The sequence below is a fragment of the Sander lucioperca genome, chromosome 4, assembly GCF_008315115.2.
Source record: "Sander lucioperca isolate FBNREF2018 chromosome 4, SLUC_FBN_1.2, whole genome shotgun sequence".
Lineage (NCBI taxonomy): Eukaryota > Metazoa > Chordata > Actinopteri > Perciformes > Percidae > Sander > Sander lucioperca.
The window spans coordinates 32879623-32900322 of record NC_050176.1 but is presented as its reverse complement, the minus strand read 5'-3'; the positions used below and the strand labels follow the sequence as shown (position 1 = coordinate 32900322).

Below are 20700 nucleotides of genomic sequence, written 5' to 3'. Positions count from 1 at the left end.
TTTCTAAAGGGAGCTGTAATGTTACAGCTTTCAATAAAACACAGTTCAAATGATTTAAACTTAAATTTAGAATAACTTTAACAGTATCTCACTGAAAAGCCCAGCTGTCTCCTCACAATCACGCAACTGTCTCCAGCCGCACTTGTTGTTTCCACTGTGATAACAGACTTCCAGTTGAATTGACACTATATATCTCTCTGTTTGTCCTTCTCCTTTTGTGTCAGAAATTTGGTTCAATCCGTGCAGATGTGATTGAACAGATGCGTTTCAAACAGAGACTGAGAGTCATCCAAACCATTGAAGATACAACTAAACGCAACGTGGTAAGGACCCACTGACTTACCCTTATTAACACTGGAATTAGACACGTGCTTGTGAAAGTGTACAAGTACACTCTGTTTTAACTATAATGTTCTTACTCAACCCTGTCCTGCAGTTAGCACAACAGTAATCAGGCAACATGGAACAATTTAAAAAGTTTCCTCAAATTAGATTTGATCTTTGAAACCCAATAAACGACATTCTTGTCATTATAAGATCCTATGCTCTCTTTTCGCTTTACGCTTGACATTATTCTCTTTCTTCTATTATTACTTAATGTAATTATATCATAATATATTTCAGGTCAGGACTATTGTAACAGAGACTGCCTTCAGTATTGACGAGCTGGAGGAGCTCTATGTGCTCTTCAAGGTGAGTTACAGCTTTGTGTACCTCCAGCTCCCACTTATGTTTTGCCACCATGCTAAAGGTGATGTATTTGGTCTCTGCAGAGAAAATGAATGATAGACTGGGAATCTTGACATCAGTGCTCCAGCTATCTTACTCCTCTAGCATAAGCTTTTCTTGGTCTGTATATAAACACATGCTGAAGATTAATTTGCCACTTTATTAATGACAGTGTTCATAATGATTTAGATTATTCAAGAGTGAATGTGTTTTCCAAACATACTGTCAAAGTGTGCGTTGTATTTCTCAAAGCCACATTTATCTATAACTGGCCTCTTCAAACTCAGCAAAACATAGTTGTTTTTTCTTCTATTTAAATTATATTGACTTGCATATTATATTTTACAGTTCTGCCCCCTCTTTTCCTCTCTTCAGGCGGAGCACCTGACCAGCTGTTACTGGGGCGGCAGCAGCAACCCCACAGAGCGCCACGACCCCAGCCTGCCCTACCTGGAGCAGTACCGCATCGACATGGAGCAGTTCAAAGGCCTGTTCAACCTGCTGTTCCCCTGGGCCAACGGAGCCCACTCAGACCCCCTGGCTTTGCGCCTCTTCCGTCTCCTTGACCAAAACGGAGATGCCCTCATCAATTTTCGGGAGTTCATCAGTGGCCTGGGTAAGTAGAGTGAGGTTGTGCGTAGGTCCTTGTAAATATTAAGTAATATATAAAGTAATGGTTTGTAACATAGCGGCTCAGTTGTCAAATTGATGTTTCACGCTGTCATGATTCTTATGTAAGGTTATAATTGCATCCAAGGTGGGGTGTCACATCTGGAAGCAGTTCAGTCCGATCTCTAAAGCTTGTTGGTGTGTTTTTAGGTGTCCTGTGTCACGGGGACCTCACTGAGAAGCTGAAGCTCCTCTACAAGATGCATGTCATACCTGGTGAGTGTGCGTCCATGCAGTTCGGTGTTATTGGAAAAAGTCTTTAGGACACAGCGGAAAATATTTCATTTTTTAGTGAAGCAGGATTATTAGCTGTACAGAAAAGAGGTGACTCCGTGGAAAATGTTGAGCTCTTTGTCTCACTTCACTGGGCAAATCTCTTTCATACCGTTACTTTTGTCAGCATGCTTTTTTTTTTTTATGAGATAACTGACCGGAAAGAAAACTTTTAAGTACTCACTGTATTTTAAATTCAGTCGTCAACTTAATGAATACTTAGGTGGCTTTATGTTTCAAATTTGAAAATTTGGGATAAAAACTAAACGAATTACAAAAAAGGTTGACAGAATGTTTTCACAAGCCAATTTAAATTTTCCTCCCAGAAAACACTCATGAACCGGAAGAGCCCGACTCTGCCTTTGAGGCCACTCAGTATTTCTTTGAAGACATCACTCCAGGAACGTCCATCGGTAAGAACCTAAGATCAACTTTTTTTTGTGATCAAATTTGTTTTGCTTTGATTACATCCTTACCTATAAGCATGTTATGCATGTGCACCACAAGGATTTAATATAACCATATATCAATATAACATCAACCCCACACCATACTGGGGGCCCACTTTTTCCCAACCCACTTCCTGCCATGGTGACATTTCTTAACCACCTTACCCCGACCACAACACCACCCTCCAACATTATAAACTCAAGATAAAATAAAAAAATCTGAGATTACAGATGAATAAAGAAATGACTTAATAAAAAAATAGGTAATGAATAAAACAATACATGAAAAACAAAATAAGTACCAAAAGACAGCTCTGAACCCAATTCCTCCTGTTGCATAGTAAAGATCCAGTACATACACGTATCAAACAATTCAAAAAGCAAGTAAAAAAGGGTGAGAAATTATTAGCAGAAGAGATTTCCCCCCCGAGTCATTTGTTGTGCCATTATTCCTGACGATGTTGCTAGTTATAAGATAAAGGACTTGAGATTCATGATATTTGCATGAGTGGAATCTGTTTTTGTGGTTATTATGGGAATGTCTTGATTTGCTGTGGAAAGTGTCGTATTAACCTTGAAACCACAGACATCGCATACCTGCATTGTGCACACTGACAGTGACAGGCACAAAAACAAATATATTCACAAGTTAAATTTTGCTGGCACACTCCCGCAGGCGTATCCTGAGTTGAATACGCAGAAGGGAGAGAAACTGCCTCAAACACCTTTTGCTGATAGGAAAGCTGATGTTTGGACAACTAAACTTTAAGAAGTCACTGATGTTATACTGTTCCACTACACCCTGTGTCCTGGGTGTAGAGAAGTAGAGGCAGTATGTAGCTTGGAAGCAAGAAAATACAGTATATGTTTGATGTAATATGCTTGTCTTCAAAATATAGAGGATGCTGCTAAAAGATGGGCGCTAAAAGTTCAGTCTAGCTATTGGAATATAATAATCCTACTATAATTCAATTGAAGAAATGTTAATGTTTGATCTTTTCTCTTCAGGTCACGACTCAAAGTGCAGAAGTGCGAGGGATGATGGCTTTGTCAGAGTTACATTTAAGACTGAAAGAGGTAAGCAGCATAGAGTAAAAGTAATATAAAAGCCTGAATGTATAGATCTAATACGACACACTACAAAGTCCCATTTATCTAAAATGAGCATTTAGTCTCATTCAAATAACATAACCTTTAGTCTCAATTAGCAGCCAATAAAAACTCTTATATTCACACAAAATGTTATTGGGTCAACATATGGGTGATTTTCATGGACTGAACACAATTGATCGTGTTTGTAAAGTCATTCATTCAATAAAAAAAAAGAAAATCTTATTTCCTCCAGCATGTGTATACAGGATGTACCCATATCCATAATGCAGCAACACAAATTAGGTTCAGCTCTGCACATATCGTAGTCTTTAATCGCAATACAGAAACAAGCAGATATTAATGGCACCCACATGCTTTTAAAAAACAAAATATAGTAAGAGTTAATAACACATTATTTGTACATCTTACAGTGAAGAAACTCAACACTCCTGAATATCGCCATTACCTGAAACTGTGGAACCAGGAGACAAAATCTAAACTAGAAAACACAAAAGACCTCCCCAAGCTGAATCAGGTAAGACTTCACTCTCTGTATCTGTTGTCATACACAGTATGTGCATAAGAAGCTAAGTAGTGGGCTATAACTGACCCCTGAACTATGTTATTTCCTCCAGAGTCAGTTTATCGAGCTTTGCAAGACCCTCTACAGCATGTTCAGTGAGGATGTTGCAGAACAGGAGCTCTATCACGCCACAGCGACAGTCACCAGTCTGCTGCTGGAAATGGGAGAGGTGGGAAAGCTCTTCTCCTCCTCTGGCAGGAAGGACCACAACATTGAGGGTGAATCGGGGCCGAGCATGTGCACGAGAGACGCCACAGATCCCAAAAGCAGCCCGGAGGCCGTGCTGGATGGCATGTTCCAGCAGCGGGGCCAGGGGGACGGCTTTGCCCTTGCAGGTCTGGAGAACAAGCCCAGCCCCTGTGAGGAGGGGAAGGGGGACGAAGGGAGCGAGCAGCTGCCGTCTATGCAAGACATCAGGCTGGAGGACTCGTCTCCCAAAGACACAGGCATTTCATCTGCCATGCTTATCTCGGATGATGAAACCAAAGATGACACTTCAATGTCGTCTTATTCGGTGCTCAGCGCTGGCTCCCACGAGCTGGACGAGAAGCTGCAGTGCGAGGACATTGCAGACGACACTGTGCTGGTACGCAGCGAGGACGGCTCCAGTGGTGAGAGAAGTAACCGGCCTCACAGCAGCGGCGGACCCCACGACAGAGGGCTGCCTCACAGCACGAGCATTGATAAAGACTGGACCATCACGTTTGAGCAGTTCCTGGCCTCTGTGCTCACCGAGCAGGCCCTGGTGCATTATTTTGAGAAGCCAGTGGAGGTCGCAGCTTGTATAACTAACGCCAAGAATGTGCAGACAGTCGGCCGCCCCCTGCTGTCAACAAGTGACTATGAGATCTCGCTTTCTGGCTGAGATTTCACACACACAGACTTTTTAAAAAGGGAAACATGATTATCAGTCGTCAGTCTCTGAGTTTTAGAGGACAATGAAGGTGGGTGTATGTGTATGATAGTTGAATGAATGTGACCAAAAACTGCTCTTAGTGATGTATTTTACCAGATGTGAAAGACTTTTATTATAACAATCACTAGATTCTGTCCTGCTAAGAGGGAACAGGACATTAATATTAGGGTTTGCTCAGATGAAATCAGTGTGTACATGTAGTAGCCGTACTTTATAAACATTATGCATAGGTATTAATATTGTAATCTCTAGTACTCTTAAGCTATGTAGATGTCCATGATATAGTACACTGGGATATTGATAGTCTACGTACGATCACCTAACGTTATATCTGGGTCAAACTATCGCTTCCTTACTTTACGATTCCATTTGCAAACATTTTTTAGTTTCTCTTGGAATGACAATACGGACAAATACAAAACAAAGCTGTGAAAATTCAATGATTAAGTGAATTTTCATGTATTAGTGCATAATGTGTCACTTTGGCTGTTGATTGAAACTATTTTCCCACACACACACAACTTCCTGAACATTCACTCCCCAGGATAATGTTTATTTATTGGAAATCGCAAACAACTTTTTTGTTTTTACTCAAAAGAAAAAGCACTCACACCTGATGATTAAGGAATTCATGTGTCCTAAGAAATGATTACACTAAAAAAGGTGTTGAATGAGAAACCTGCACTTCCTTTATGTTTACAACATAATGTGGTCCACTAATGTATTATGGCCTTTTATATTAAAAAAAAACAAAACAACTATTTTAACCTTTTTGCTCTGTACATTTTTACGTTGCTGTATTCAACTTGTTTTTATGTGAATATTTTTTTATTTTAAATGTCCAGGTGTTATTACTCTGGATTCTGATGCATTGTGTAGGCTATCACTCCATCTAATTAAAGTTACAGTATGATTGATCCAATGCTGCACAGAACAAAGTCTCAAGCCTTTTTCATCAGACTGAGTGCCACTATATGACCAAGGACAGAGTGTTACTGCCATCTGGTGGAAGATCATTTATGCTACCAATCATTCATTTACTGAAGATATGATTTTAGCCCTCAAATATGATTCCACAGGAATTGCATTATCATTTGTTCTTTTTTTAACTATTTTAACTTGTTATTTACAAAACCTACAGTAACTCATATCTCTTACTGGAGCTCATCAGTGCAAGTGAGTCTCGTGTGACTTTAGTACAGTCATGGAATGTAACTAAGTGCTTTACCTTCACTTTATTTTCATGTAATTTTATACATCTACTCCACTACATTTCAGGTTTGACAGCTAAAGTTACTTGGAAGATTAAAATATTATGTACAAAACATACAGTGGTAAAAGAACTACTTAAATCTTAAGTAAAAGTAGCAATGCCACAGTGTCGAAATACTCTGGTACGAGTAAAGGTCCTGCATTCAAAATTGTACTGAAGTAGAAAGGTATTAGCATCAAAAAAGTTCATTTCAGAATAATCTATTATTGCATACATTACTTTGAGCATTTACTCAAGTTCTGTCTGTCTGTCTGTCTGTCTGTCACTAGGGTTGTGGCTCAGGTTTAACCAATCACAGCAAAGGGAGCTCACTTAAAACTGGACTTTCTGTAGATTGAAAGATTGAAAAGAGGCTTTCCCTCAGATACATGACAAAGCTATAAATGATATATCAGAAATTATGCTTTGTTTGAACAGTGTCTCCCTCCTGTCTCACACTTTGCTTTCGAGATATTATAAAATTCGCAAATGAAAAGCTCTTTTGAGTTTAGTCTGGCCTATTTTGTGCCTCCGGTCCTGTTTAACTATCTCAATCACAAAATCCCTTTTCTCCCAATATACACTCAGTTTTCAGTAAATTGGAAACTGAGTGTATAATGACTGAGTGCTAAAACAAATGCAGTCTAATACAGAGTTTTAAAGAGGCTGTTGAACTGTATTGCATTGTTTCTAATATTTAGTTTATCCTTATTAATATACAGTAAACGGGGTGGGCAAAATATTAGAGATCTCAATATAACACAACTCAACAGCACCACAAACTACAGTTTCCAAAATTATCATTAAGCTGTATCAACATCTCTCTAAACAGTTTCAATAAAAACTGAACTTTATAACCTTCATGAGGGTAGGATTTATTGCAGGACTGTTGTATTAAACTGCATTAGTTTTAGCTAGTTGTACCTATTAACCTGGCTACTGAGTGGTAATAAGATCACGTTTTCTTACCTGTTTCTTCATCCCAAAATGGTATTTTCCCATAATTTCCATACTGTTAGAGAGGCTACATAGGTTGGATTCAGGGTAAGGTATTGTGAAACAGGCATCTTCACTGCCAAACTGTTGGGAGGCAACATGTTGTGACACAAAGTTCTTATCTGATCCATCATGAACTGCAAGTCAATGGTTTACGTCACTACTCTTCCCCCAAACGCTTTAAAAAAATAAAAATAAAAAAAAATAAAATAAAAAAAAAACGCGGCCCTCTTTTACAAAAATGTGAAACGTATTTGTTATTAAGAACCAGGGTATAATAGGTTTCATAACAAACAAATGAGCAAATGCTGTATGATACAATGATGCTACTACAACAGTGAAAGGGCAAGGTGATGTGAGGTGATAGACTTTTAGCCATTTAGCCAATCAGCTCCACACAATTTCTCTGTTGTTTGCGTCACGCCTGTTCTGTCATTGGCTGTCATCTGATAATGCTTTATGTCTGTTAAGTGCACAGACACTTGGTCCAATAAAGTAAATAATTACTTAATATTAATGACAGATACAGGACAGAAAGAAAATCTACTTACAGTACTGAATGTGAACATGGCTATAGTGTTGATTATATCTGAAGGCAAGAAGACACTTTTGGAAATATACAACAGCTGCAGAGGAAAAGATACTGATGTTACATTCACTGAATGGGGGAAGAAAATAGTTGTTTTTGTGAAATGTGCCTGCACTGAAAATTGAACATTGACTTTCTGACAGACTGTGGACTTTGATTTGACCCGTGCGTACAGGAGTACACAGGAACGCCTCTCTGTAGATGTCATAAAAAGACAGCCAGATCATATATAAATGCAGAGCCAAAGATGCAGCTTTCCTTTCTGCAGAGTGGCGCCCTTTATGGATTATAATCTGGCCAATCAAATCCTGCCCGGTACCAAACTACTGAGGATCAAAAGGAACCTTACATTTTAGACAAACAACGTAAGTTTGTTTTATGTTTTTAATCATCAATCTACACTTTGTTGGCTCATAAAAAAAAAATCACTAACCTTTCAATTGCAAAGATGAATGATTAGTATTATTGAGGTTAATGTTTGTATGGTGGTTTTCTCCTGGTGATTGGCTCTGATTGTGTGTCTCTGTGTGTTTGTGCATACCTGTAACCCCAGGATTAGGAAACATGGTGGGACTTAAACCCTCAGATGTTCCCCCTCCACTGGGGGTGAAGATGGCGAGTGCTGGGGCTGCAGCCTGTGTAGCTGACCTTTTCACATTTCCTCTGGACACAGCCAAAGTCAGACTACAGGTATTTGTTCAGTGATACTGACAAAGAAAGAATATCTATGTACCATATAACATGTTTTCTTAAAAATGTGCTGCAATGCATCTGATGTTATATTGTGATCCTTAGCTACTAATGTTGCTGTATACTACATTTGAACACAATGTAATGTTTGCTACCACTGACTGAGCAGCTTGACTTTAGACTTTGTCCACCTCATTTTCCCAAAAGTCAGTTGCGCTCATTAACACTTGTGTAGCAACACTCTGCAGCATTTAATCTAAAGGTTTTCTACTTTTTTTCTGTAAAACTGGTTTTAGCCTTGTGTACAATCTGTGACCCCAGATTCAGGGAGAGATGAAGGGAGTGGAAGGCATCCGCTACAGAGGGGTGTTTGGGACAATCAGCACCATGATCCGGACAGAGGGGCCCAGGTCTCTGTACAACGGGCTGGTAGCGGGGCTGCAGAGGCAAGTGTGCTTCGCCTCCATCAGAATCGGCCTCTACGACACAGTCAAAGATTTCTACACTGGTGGCAAAGACAGTAAGTGATTACTTTTGAAGTACATGCAGGGTTTCTTTTAATTATATATTTCTAAATCATTTTCTATACCTCTATGTCCCCCTGTCATAAACCCAAATATTTACGTGAAAGATAAATATCAACTCTAGTCAGTTTTATTAATCAAGCCCAAAAATAACTAATTTGTCCCAGAGGGCTTTTTACAATCTGTACAACATGTACATATCCTTTATCCTTACACCCTCAATTTAGAATTTTCTAAGAGTAAAAATCCTTTTAAAAAAATCATGGGGGGGGGGTGAGAAACCTGAGGAAAAGCAACAATGGAGGGATCACTTATCTAGCGTGCAACAGATTCTGTATGTACAATATATTAAGTAACAGCAGTAGAATATTAATGTTGGGATACAATTACAATACCAAATAACTAGAGTGCACAACATGTAATATTAAGTAAATATTTGGTGTAATAAGAGTTTAGGGCATAGTGTGCTGTGTGAAGATCTGAGGGCAGTGACACCGATTAATGTTTTAATTGAGAATGAACTCAGTTTTATAGATAGCAGGTGTTAAAATATCACACACACACACAAAGCACAAGTACCTCTAAGCTGTACTTTATTAAAGTAATTGAGCAGATGTATTTATATTTCACCAAGAGTTGTTTCTGTCTATTTGTTTGCAGAGCCTGGTGTACTGGTACGTATTCTGGCTGGCTGCACTACAGGCGCCATGGCGGTGTCTTTTGCACAACCTACTGATGTGGTCAAGGTTCGATTCCAAGCTCAGATGAACCTGGATGGTGTGGCTCGTCGGTACACTGGCACAATGCAAGCCTACAAACACATCTTCCAGAATGAGGGCATACGCGGACTCTGGAAAGGTGCCGTTTAGGAAGCATGCTTTAAATACGTTAGTCTTTATAAATCTTTATACGTTATTATTATTATTATCTGGCTTCTTCAGGCACACTACCTAACATCACAAGAAATGCGCTCGTCAACTGCACAGAGCTGGTTACATACGACCTGATCAAAGAGGCCATCCTTAGACACAACCTGATGTCAGGTGAGTGAGAGAGCTCATGCATGAATGCCTGGGTTACAGTCTCTCACACACACACACACACACACACACACACACACACACACACACACAGACAGCTGATTGGGTTAGAAATTCACACGCCCTCTCACTCCTTCAACTCCACCACAGCTGATAACAGCTGATAACAGCACATGTGCTGGTACAGAACATGGTGTATTTTCCCCTCACGGTGCTGTTAATACAGTAGTTAATACAACATGTAATCTGCTGACAGGAGTTTCTATGCTGCTCAGCACACTCTTATCATCATACCCTTTAGTTGTTTTGTTCACAATCATCTTTTCTCCACAGACAATCTGCCGTGCCACTTTGTATCTGCCTTTGGTGCCGGCTTTGTCACCACAGTGATCGCTTCCCCAGTAGATGTGGTGAAAACTAGATACATGAACTCACCACCAGGCCAGTACAAGAGTGCTATCAACTGTGCCTGGACCATGATGACTAAAGAGGGGCCGACGGCTTTCTACAAAGGGTGAGCACCTCCCTCTGACCTCTGCACACACTCTTTTGTTTAGGAAATTTAGCATGTGAGGTAATTTTGACAAAAATGTTTTAAGCAATGCTGCATTTGTGGCCCTACTTTAGCTTTTCATTTTCTTTGTTTCCTGTAGATTTGTTCCCTCATTTCTGAGGTTGGGATCGTGGAATGTTGTGATGTTTGTCTCATTTGAACAAATCAAGAGAGGCATGATGGTCACAAAGAAGATGATTGAGGACAGAAATTGAGATTCCCATTTCAAAATTTGGCTGAAAAATCTGAACCACCACTGGGTTGGAACATTGCTGAAGAAATATCAATTCACATTTTAGTTTTATTCTTTTTGTCTTGTGGTGACAAAAGAAGAAAATCCTTTGTTGAACTGATGTACAATGAAATGCAGTTCTATCTTTATATTTATAATTTTTCATAATGAACCCATTCAAAATGTCATAGGAGTGAATGGTGCTAACACTTGGTTGTTGTTTCCCTCCTTTGGGAAGCTGAGTTTGCACTTTAAATCTAAATCGGCCATTTATACAGTTAAGGATGTATAAATGGCAGTGCACCTTTAAATAATACTGGTGCCCATAAAATGTCAAACAGGTTTACAGTATGTGAACTCGAAATGTATTTGACTTGTTTTACAGACTGTGCTTGCTCATTGTGTGCTATCACGTCCACCACAAGAAACACATGTTAAAACATTAAAATGTGTATTTATTAACTTTGAGTCAGATGTGTTAATCATTACATACCTTCCTCAAAAGCAATCCACAGCATAAAAACAACCAGTACTAAAAAGGCAGTCTTCAGACATACAAAGTTATGAGAATGGAGGCAAATAACCATTTTGAGTTCCATGTCACCTACTGTATATTACAGAATACAGATGGCATCAACGGGGACACATTAAACCATGCACAAATGTAGCTATCGTCTTAGTTTGGACATAAAAATCAAGTCCTGAGAGGGAGAAGTGAGAACACACAAGTCTTGGTTACATAAATACAAACAAGACAGCTACAAATATGGCAGTTAATCACCATTTTTCAATAACTGTCTTTGAACTGCAACAAACCCATTATCTCTACAGTCCTCTGCAGCAGCTCTCATTTCCCCTTTATAAAAGGTTAATTAAACACTGGAATGGTCATTTTTGGGGTATAGGGTGTCAGATTTGTGCTCCATTTAAAAACCCTAAACTCCCACTGAAACCAGATGAACAGAGTGTGACTAATGACTCACGAAACCAAATATAGGAGGATTTATTTGTTCAAATTTTTGAGTAACAACCAGCTTACCAGATCAAACAACTTCAGGGGCCACGGAGGGGTGAGGGAACGTTTCTGAATAATATTAGTTTTTAGAACGGACTGTCAGCGTTACATCGGGGTCCTGTAGGTGTGTCTTCACTATGTTATGGAATTTTTCTCTGTACTGATTGAACTGCATGATGCTTTCTGGTTCTTCTGCCACCCAGAATTTATCAAATTCATACGCCAGATAACCTGGAAGAGAAGATGCACACATTTTAGAGAATTATATGTAAAAAAAAAAAAAACAGACAACAAAATTTAACTTTCTACTACAAAGTTTAGTTTAGTTTTTTTCTAGCAGATGGAAAGAATCAGAGATGTTGAAGAATAGAACAATTGTGTGATATTTTTTTTAAAGAATTTTTTTGGGGCTTTTCCGCCTTTAACTGACAGGACAGCTAGGTGAGAAAGGGGAGAGAGAGAGAGGGGGAAGACATACAGGAAATCATCACAAGTCGGACTCGAACCCTGGACCTCTGCGTCGAGGCATAAATCTTCTCAGTATATGTGCGACTGCTCTACCCACTGATCCAACCTGGCCACACAATTGTGTGATTTTTGTACTCACAGTATAGCTGATGAAAATGCCGGAGCTCAGGTGTGCCCAGAACCGTATTGTAGAAATGAGGTTTCAAAGCACCACTCTTCAGTAGGCTGTATGCCATCTCTGTCAAGTTGATCCCAACGATAGCATATGAATATCTGAAATATGGGAAATACAAAATTAGCATAAAGTGCACGCCAAAAGTGACTGTGCACATTTAAGGGGAAGGTGAATGATTTTTAGGAAGATAAAACTTTTGACACAATACTGACACATATTAGGATGCTAATATTGGACATGTATGAATGTCTCTTACCCTAGTTTAGGATGGTTTGCATGAGACAACACCTGGCGGGCCTCCTCTGTGTAGTTTTCACTGAAAAAACTGTAACAAAAACATTTGAATATATTTATTGTTTACCGTTTTTCCTATACTTTGCTTGTACTTGCTGGTTTAATCTACAAATGAGATCATGTTTACCAGTAATCTCGTACTCCCTGGCAAAAATGGTAACAATCTAAAGGCGAACTCAATTTTACAAATCAAAGTCTGTTTTTAGGACTTAAAGGAAGTACTGCATATGTGAAAACGGTTGTATAAAGCCTTTCGTGGCTTCAGAAGGAGCTGCATGAAGTCTGATGAATTGCAAGTGATGCATCAATTGGCGGCTCGAGGCTACATTAGCCGCTGCTAGCATAACACTCCCGAATCTCTGACCAAACTGTTATCGTTGAGTTGCATTGTGGGTATTATTGTAGGCGCCAGGTTTTGATAAGGCAGAAAAATGCATGGGATAAAAAAGATGATATCTCTGGTACTGTTGAAAAGATGTTGATTCTTTTAAGAAATACTGTCCATTGTGAATCTGACAATGTTATAAGAGAGCAATGCTAATTTGGTGGTGTTTGAAAAAAAAAATCTGCTTCTGTGTGGGTAGTATATATTTTTATGATCTGATAAAGGCACAATTGTCACCTGTTAGTCCATGCGTTGTAGCCTATGGACTCTTCAGTCTTTTGATATGGTCATAGCAAATGGAATACCAATTAGATTTGATTACTCTAACTTGAGTAGAAGAGGATAACATACTTCTTTCTCTCAATATTCTGCCATGGCTTTTGCTTGTTTGAGAAGCGCAGTATGTTAGACTATAGGCTACTACACTGCGAGGCGTCATCGAGAGCATCCTTACAAACTGTGTCACAGTTTGGTATGGCAACTGCTCTGCCCATGACCGGAAAGCACTGCAGAGGGTGGTGAAAACTGCCCAACGCAAAGACTGTTCTCACCCCAACCACAGCCTGTTTACCCCACTCCCCTCTGGGAGGCGTCTCAGGTCTCTCAGCACCCGTACCAGCAGGTTCAGAGGAAGCTTCTTTCCTGCGGCTGTCACCCTACTGAACTCTTGTTCTGCATCCCGGTGACAATTTAACCAACTAAGCCCTATCCTGGACTGTTCCATTTATTATTTACAAATGTACATACTGTAATTACACCTATACATAGCCATATTCTACTGCTCTTCATACTATTCATCCTGCACATACTTATTCTTACTATTCTTATAATGTTACCACACTGCAAATAGCTGTACATATCTGTCTATACGGTTCATTCAGAATATCCATATTTATTCTGTTTTTCTTATATAATTCTGTTAATACACTGCATATATCTATATTATTCGTACTATTAGTATAATGTCACTGCTACTACATTGCACATATCTGTACATGTTGTTCATACATTGTTCATATTACATAGCCATATTTATTCTGCTCTTACAACACTGCAATATATTTCTTGTCCTGCCTATGCACCACCTGTCTATACTTGTATATCACATTGCACTTTTCTGCCTTTTTTTTGCACTTCTGCTTGGACGCAAACTGCATTTGGTTGTCTTTGTACTTGTACTCTGTACACTGACAATAAAGTTGAATCTAATCTAATCTAATCTGGATACATATTTCTACAAGTTTTAACGTCCATTAATGTCTCATTGTTATTCATCGAGGACTCACACGAGGTTGATTAGGCCCAGCATGCCCATTCCTCTGAAGTCAGTCTTGGGGTCATCTCCTTGGAATCCAATGTCTCCCCACTGTTTGGTTATCCTCGACTCCAGTTTGACTGTTGGCATCAACAGGTCCCACAGCTGAGAGTACAAATACTTCTGGGGTTACACAATTTAATTGCCATTGCCAATCAATACTTTCTATACTGTAACCTAAATCATGCCATTGTATTGTGCCGTCTAACTCAATTCAATTTAAAAAAAAAAAAAAAAAAAAGTGGTTTCTCCTTCTGAGGCCTCAACTGCATCTGTGTTAGTTAATGTAATTAAATTATTTAAAAAGTATGTGTCTGTCAATCAAATAACACAAATCCACAAAGACTGATTTGTTGTGCGGATAAGTAACCATGTGGCTAAAACATATGAACAACTGGATCCAGAATCAGGAACACACACCTTCAACAGCATGGCCTCGTGTTCTTGGTTCTCAGAGTTGAAGACTTCCTTTCTCAAGTCTTCCACAGATATATACAGGCTGCTGTTTCCTGTTATCTGTAACAGACAGATGTGTAGGCTCTCCTTGAACCTAGACAGGTAGAGAGAGATTAAATAAATAGTTAATACATTGATTCAAAAATTACCCTTGCACTACACATAATATGATTTGGAAATGAAATCATTACTGGTGACAAGCAACCTCAAAATAACAGATAAGAAGTAACCTTACAGTGGATCTTTCTGGGGTTTGACGTTCTTCTCTTTCATAATTTGATCCACACATTGCTCTAATTTAGCCTTGTTGGTTCCCAAAGCTTCTCTTAAAACCTACAGAGGAGGAAAGCACAGGAGAGGAGGGGCTAGACACAGAGAAGTAATGATACAGCGAGCGACCAGACAGAAAAACTGGCACAGTTGCTGCTATATAATCTATGATGCTGTCAGCAACAGGGACAAAATACCTTTCAAAGTCAACCTCAGAAACAATGAAAAAGATGACAAAGCACTTCTGTTCCTACATTGTTTCTAATTTGAAAATGCTTACCTAGCAATAAATGACATGTAGAGTCAATTCATCTGAGCTGGGCAAGTGTATTGGAAGATAAGCACTGATTAAGCTCACAGGATATGTCTTTATTGGAGTTCACACATAAAAACAGCCGAACAGATAATGAACAGGTCAGTAGTTCAGCGGTGTTGCCCGTTTTTCAACATTTATGGTTATGTTTGACAGGTTATGTCTGTACAGTATGTGCAGCCTACAATTATATATTATTTCTTTTCCTCTATCTGTGCTTGTGTTTTTCTTGTATTTTGTGAGGGAAAATCCCCTTTGTGCATCTACAACTAATAACTACTTCCATTATAAATTAACTTATCTGGTTCTTTTTATAAGGCGAGTGGATTCATTGTTTAGTCAATAAAATGCAAACAATGAAAAATGTTCATTAAATTCTCAAATTCCAAAAAAAAAAGATATTTAATTTGAAAAAACTGACAGTTAACATTTTCTTACCTTGTTCTTTGATGACCGGAGAGAATATTCTACAACAGGAAACAAAAGGCAGATTGATATAATAAAATAAAAATAAGCAGGAAAAAAAGTCACACCATATTTGAGAGCATTTAATTCACCTGCTTTTGTTGTCCTTGTTGCCCCAGGCTTGTAGTTGGAGCATATTCTCTGCAGCTCACATGTCCCTGTTGCCTGTCTGATGAACCACTTCAGCCAGTATCTCAGGAAGGACGTGAAGACATACTGCCAGATATACCCCAGCATCTTCTACAACATGGACAGAGAAAAGACATCGATCAATGGGAATTCAAGCAGAAAAATCTGACTCAGACAAGCAGACAATTTCCACTCAGTTCGCCATCAGTGATGGATCGTCTGTCCTGCGTCTGGGGTAATTGACACCCTTCGATTTTTATTCTAGGGTGCAAGAAATGTCCTGGCAGGCTTTCGATCAGCAAACTACTTGGCAGTATAAACATGTGATCAGAGCGAATGAAGAGTTAAACTGGCATGGGTGGAGGAAGTACTTAGTACAAGTACTACCACCACTGTTTACAAAAATACTCAAGTAAAAGTCATACCATCAAATTTTATTAAGTACTCAAATTTCAAAATGCAAGTTGGCTTTTTTTAATATTGTAGCTGGTCAAGCTGGAGCTGATTTCATTAGGGCTGCAACTACCAATTATTTCCATTATCTAATAATCTGCTGATTGATTTTATTAAAAGCATTTGGTCTATATCAGAAAACAGTAAAAAAATAAATAAATAAAAATCACAATTTCTTAAAGGCCCAAGTCATCAGATGTCTTGTTTTATCCAAACTACAGTCCAACACCAAAAAGTATTTACAGTAATGCAAGACAAGGTAAAGGTAAAACAAACACAACAAACCATGGAATATTTGGCATGTTTACTTAAATAATTACCTAAACAATTATTCATTATTATTTTTATTATCATATTAGCCAGTTGCCAATAAACTTTGTGTAACTTAACTAATCGATTAATTGACTAACTGTTACAGCTCTAAATGTGATCTACTTTTTGTACAGATGGGCATTTTGACCTATAACAAGGCATCACAGAACAAGATGATCTTAGGCCTATGTTTTGTATGACCAATATTAATTTGAAAAGTAAATTATAACAACGATTTAATTCTTTACAATGTAGTGGAGTAGAAGTTGCCTGGGCCAAGACGTCTTTATATTCAGTCTATAATCCAGACCTTTGAATCTGCCCACTCCAGCGAGTTGACAAAGCTGTCCGATATCAGGCAAGAGTAGAAGTACACAAAGTAGCATAAAATGTAAATGACGTTACTCAAGTAAAGTACATCTACCCCAAACTGTATTTGAGTAAATGTAGCTTCTTTTACTTTCCACCACTGCCTAACGGTACTTACCACAATGCCATTATTACGAAAGGGACTGAAACACTAGCTAACTGTTAGTGTCCATGTCATAATGGCAATGGCCACTATTCTGCTTTTCAAATGAGCTAATTCATTGTTCCATATGAGAGGATCAGCTGACGGTACGCCACCTTTAAAATACCAATATATAAACTGCAATAAGACCAGATCATGTTAATGTGAAAGAAACGGCTAGCTGACGTAACGGGAGAAGGCTGGCGAACATTTAAAACAATGGCATTGTGCTAGCGTTAGATAGCATTAGCGGTAATGCAGCTAACGTTAACTTCAGACAAACGTTACCATTCAGTTAAGGTAAAGCTACAAATATTCGGCGAGTTTAGTAACGCTTTAGCAAGCCGTCTACCCTCATGTTAGCAAACTGGTAGCTAGTTACCTCAGTTTTTAATAAACTAACTAAGCTAGCTAGCTAGATGACAGGTTCAGACCAGATGGTTCAGACAACAGGTTGTCATTGTATTCGCCGAACTGTTAGCTAAGATCACCTAAATTAGGTTGCGTCCGAAGCATCGGTGTACATAATATTATTTACGACGAGCAAGAAGATGAAGTTAATCTTACCCTACTGCCAAAGTCTACAGAGACAAAAATATGAACGTATCTTCACTCAGCTGTGTGGTAAGTTAACGTTAGCAACGTTTCTCTTGACAACAGTCTGGCTCTGATGCGTTCAGGTTCTGACCAGACACAGTCGATGACGTGCATGTAGTAACACGCACCTAGGAAAGTGAAGATTTTTGGATGGCATGCACATACACATTCAACCATTACATTTGCATTATTGTAAACGTTTTGGGGAGCGTATGTTTAGCAATTTCTCGCAAAAATAGCGGACACACTCCGAGAAACATGGGTTGAATGTTTTGATGAGGCTATTTTACATGACGTCTGTGAATACAGCACACGCCAGCCTTTCAGTCTATGTTTTCAAGCGCCATCTACTGTCCAAACCATACTGCTGTCCGGATGGACTGTGCTTCACACGGCGTCACAGCTACAGAGGAATACAGAAAAGCTCTCGTTCAAATACTGTGTATTTTAAGCATTAGCTAGATAGTAGATCAAGATATAGATCTAGAAATTGAAAAAAAAAAAATTATTTATTTTATTTTTTTATTTATTAAGCAATTTAAAGCTACTGTATTTGCACTTACTACTTGTGGTCTGGAGTTTGAACCTTCACAGTTGAAAGCACTTAATTGTAAGTCGCTTTGGATAAAAGCGTCAGCTAAATGACATGTAATGTAATGTAATAAAGCCAATAATTTGCCTTTCCCAATTTAACCACAAGATGGTGCCAGATCCACAATAGGACCGTGTTAGATTAAACTGATCAAGTCTATTTTAAAAATGCACCAATCATTTGGCTCCACTATTACACAGATACTAGTGATATATGTATTTATATATGTCAGTGGTGATGGCCAAATGAAGCTTCGTGAACTATTTTCTCTTTTTTCTGAGCCCACTAGATGGGGCGCTCTCTTCAACAAAGGGTTGAAAACACACTGAATTGCCATTCCTTTAACCTTTTTCTTTGAACAGAGAGCGCCATCTAGTTAGCTCAGAAAATAAAGAAAATAGTTCACGAAGCTTCATTTGACCATCACTAACAGATACCATTGATAGAGAGTTTTACACTTTCTGTGTCATAATTTCTAGCCACTGTTTAAAAAGGTTGCAACAGACCATCCAAACAGGCTGCATATACACCCTCGTCCCAAAGCACAAGTCTGGCATGTCAGCAATGAATCCGGAGTTGCTCACCAGTGGTACACTCTGTAATTAAGTCGTGGTCTACCTTCTCACCTAATCAGTCCCTCTGGGCTTTTAAAGGCAGGAGGTCTATCCCATACAATTACTGCATTCCAAGATGATCTCCTTTCTCAGACCTAGCCTACATTTGAAAACTGAATCCCCAAAATAACCACTTAGATTATAATAAGAGTCTTTCTGGTTTAAGTGAAAAATAATCAAAGGTGTAATTTAAAAGAGTCTTTGAATGCCTTGCTGTATACTCTCTTGTACACATACAGGGGCATGTCCTTCGGGTGTCCAGGGTTAGCCAGGGATGATGCGATTGACAGGATGATCAAACCACCACCGTTTCTGAAGAAAAAACCAAAGGACAGGTCCTAGGGTACAAGTAAGTACAATATTTTTGACCAGTTCTGCAAATGAATGACAAAATAGTTTGTTTGATGGTACCCAAAACAACCCACAAGCCTTCCCTGATCCTTAGTCCCTTCTGGCAGGATGACATTGTGTAAGAACCTTCCAAAATGCATGCATCTTTTACAAAAATGATAATTACCATTTTCTGATGTCGCTATAGTTTTAGGGCACTGTCAAGAAAAATGATCCATATGCAGACAATTGAGCAGACATGAATGAATTTAAATTCAAAATGGAGGTACACAAGCTTAATGTATCATATGACAGGGGTCAAAACCAGGAGGCCAGTCCAAACAGGCAAACTTATCTAAAGGGGTTAAGGAGAGAATCATCAGTCCGTGGATTAGATAATCTAATTTGTATTTATTTATTTATACATTCGAGAGGGACAGGGCACGTTAATGAACATCAGTATAAAAATGCAAGATGTAATGCTGGAGTTAGCAAAAATGCTAATTTACGTACATCTGCAGTCCCTAAGCAGGTAACAAAAACAAAACATTACAAGTAACACTATATAGATACTAAGTATAGGCTACAATACACATGTAAAATGACAAAACACATTTACCAACATATCTATGAAAATGATCACAGTTGTGGTTTGCCTGATTTCACAGGCAAAGGATAATTTATCATGGTGGTACAGGTTACAGGGTGCCAGAGGCTTGAAAGCAAACGACAAGAAGCAACAAAGCAACATGGTCAATCTGACAGGGAATGAGAGGAAATGAGCCGGTTGTCTACTGTAGGGCAGACAAGGGAAAGTGGAAACAGGTGAGCGGGTGGATGAGGGAGTCTGGTGGACAGGTGGAGAGTGGCAACGAGCAGGTTTGGGGGATGTGGCTCGAGGGAGGGACAGAGAGGCAGAATGTGATAGGGGCACTCTACCAATTTTACACATGGCGTTCAGTTTTTGTCGCCATGATGTTGATAAGTTATCCTTCGCCTGTGGAAACAGTTTGCCTTCTGTGGCTCTGGAGGAAGCTGTAGAACGTTTGAAAAAGAGACAGTCAATTCAATTTCAATTTTTTTTTCTTGTCAGGAAAGTCTTAATCAAACACACTGTCTAATACACACAGTGCACACCTGAAGAGAACCAATTGTTTTCTAATATACATACTGTATGGTAGAGAGAGATGCCCCTCTAATTGTCTTTTATGATATGATAATATGCTGTGTGTTGAAATGCCGTGCCAGTTTTGGAGCTACCGGTCTAGACATGCCACTGTCCACCTTTTAACTATTATTAAAAATAATGCTGTGGTAAAGCAGGAAATGATTATTACTAGTCCACCGAAACTTATTTACAATATCTGGTAATGACTTTTTCAAACCTTTTCGTCCTCATAACACTTTTATTGTAGCAGC

General features: G+C 38.9%; 3 protein-coding genes across 5 annotated transcripts in view; 2 read left to right on the top strand and 1 right to left on the bottom strand.

Moving 5' to 3' along the window:
- The window catches only part of tbc1d9 (TBC1 domain family, member 9 (with GRAM domain)), a 32408-nt gene extending 22279 nt beyond the window's left edge, over positions 1-10129 (top strand). Inside the window, exons 14-22 of one of the 2 annotated variants that reach the window (XM_036000085.1) lie at positions 225-323; positions 625-693; positions 1105-1345; positions 1549-1614; positions 1998-2084; positions 3129-3197; positions 3644-3747; positions 3848-4664; positions 9847-10129. In XM_036000085.1, coding sequence (XP_035855978.1) covers positions 225-323; positions 625-693; positions 1105-1345; positions 1549-1614; positions 1998-2084; positions 3129-3197; positions 3644-3747; positions 3848-4660 — 1548 coding nt within the window. In that variant the 3' untranslated portion in view covers positions 4661-4664; positions 9847-10129. Of the gene's footprint in view, positions 1-224; positions 324-624; positions 694-1104; positions 1346-1548; positions 1615-1997; positions 2085-3128; positions 3198-3643; positions 3748-3847; positions 5646-9846 lie in introns of those variants that run through there. The other variant, XM_031276732.2, reaches the window with a different exon arrangement.
- On the top strand, positions 7668-10971 carry ucp1 (uncoupling protein 1). Of its 2 annotated transcripts, none has more exons than XM_031276736.2 (7): positions 7668-7913; positions 8102-8238; positions 8560-8758; positions 9423-9620; positions 9704-9805; positions 10136-10316; positions 10456-10971. In XM_031276736.2, the coding sequence occupies exons 2-7, from the start codon at positions 8113-8115 to the stop codon at positions 10568-10570; spliced, it is 921 nt and encodes a 306-aa protein (XP_031132596.1). In that variant the 5' UTR covers positions 7668-7913; positions 8102-8112; the 3' UTR covers positions 10571-10971. The 2 variants fall into 2 exon arrangements, with proteins under 2 accessions (XP_031132596.1, XP_031132595.1); XM_031276735.1 differs by having other exon boundaries at positions 7773-7913; positions 8093-8238.
- Positions 10972-11024: 53 nt separating this feature from the next.
- elmod2 (ELMO/CED-12 domain containing 2) lies at positions 11025-17987 on the bottom strand. The gene is made up of 9 exons (XM_031276737.2): positions 17716-17987; positions 15836-15983; positions 15717-15745; positions 14931-15028; positions 14660-14789; positions 14211-14344; positions 12502-12570; positions 12210-12343; positions 11025-11833 (listed from the first exon to the last, which is right to left on the bottom strand). Exons 2-9 carry the CDS (start codon positions 15978-15980, stop codon positions 11682-11684), a joined length of 891 nt encoding a protein of 296 aa, XP_031132597.1. The 5' UTR covers positions 15981-15983; positions 17716-17987; the 3' UTR covers positions 11025-11681.
- Positions 17988-20700: the final 2713 nt, after the last annotated feature.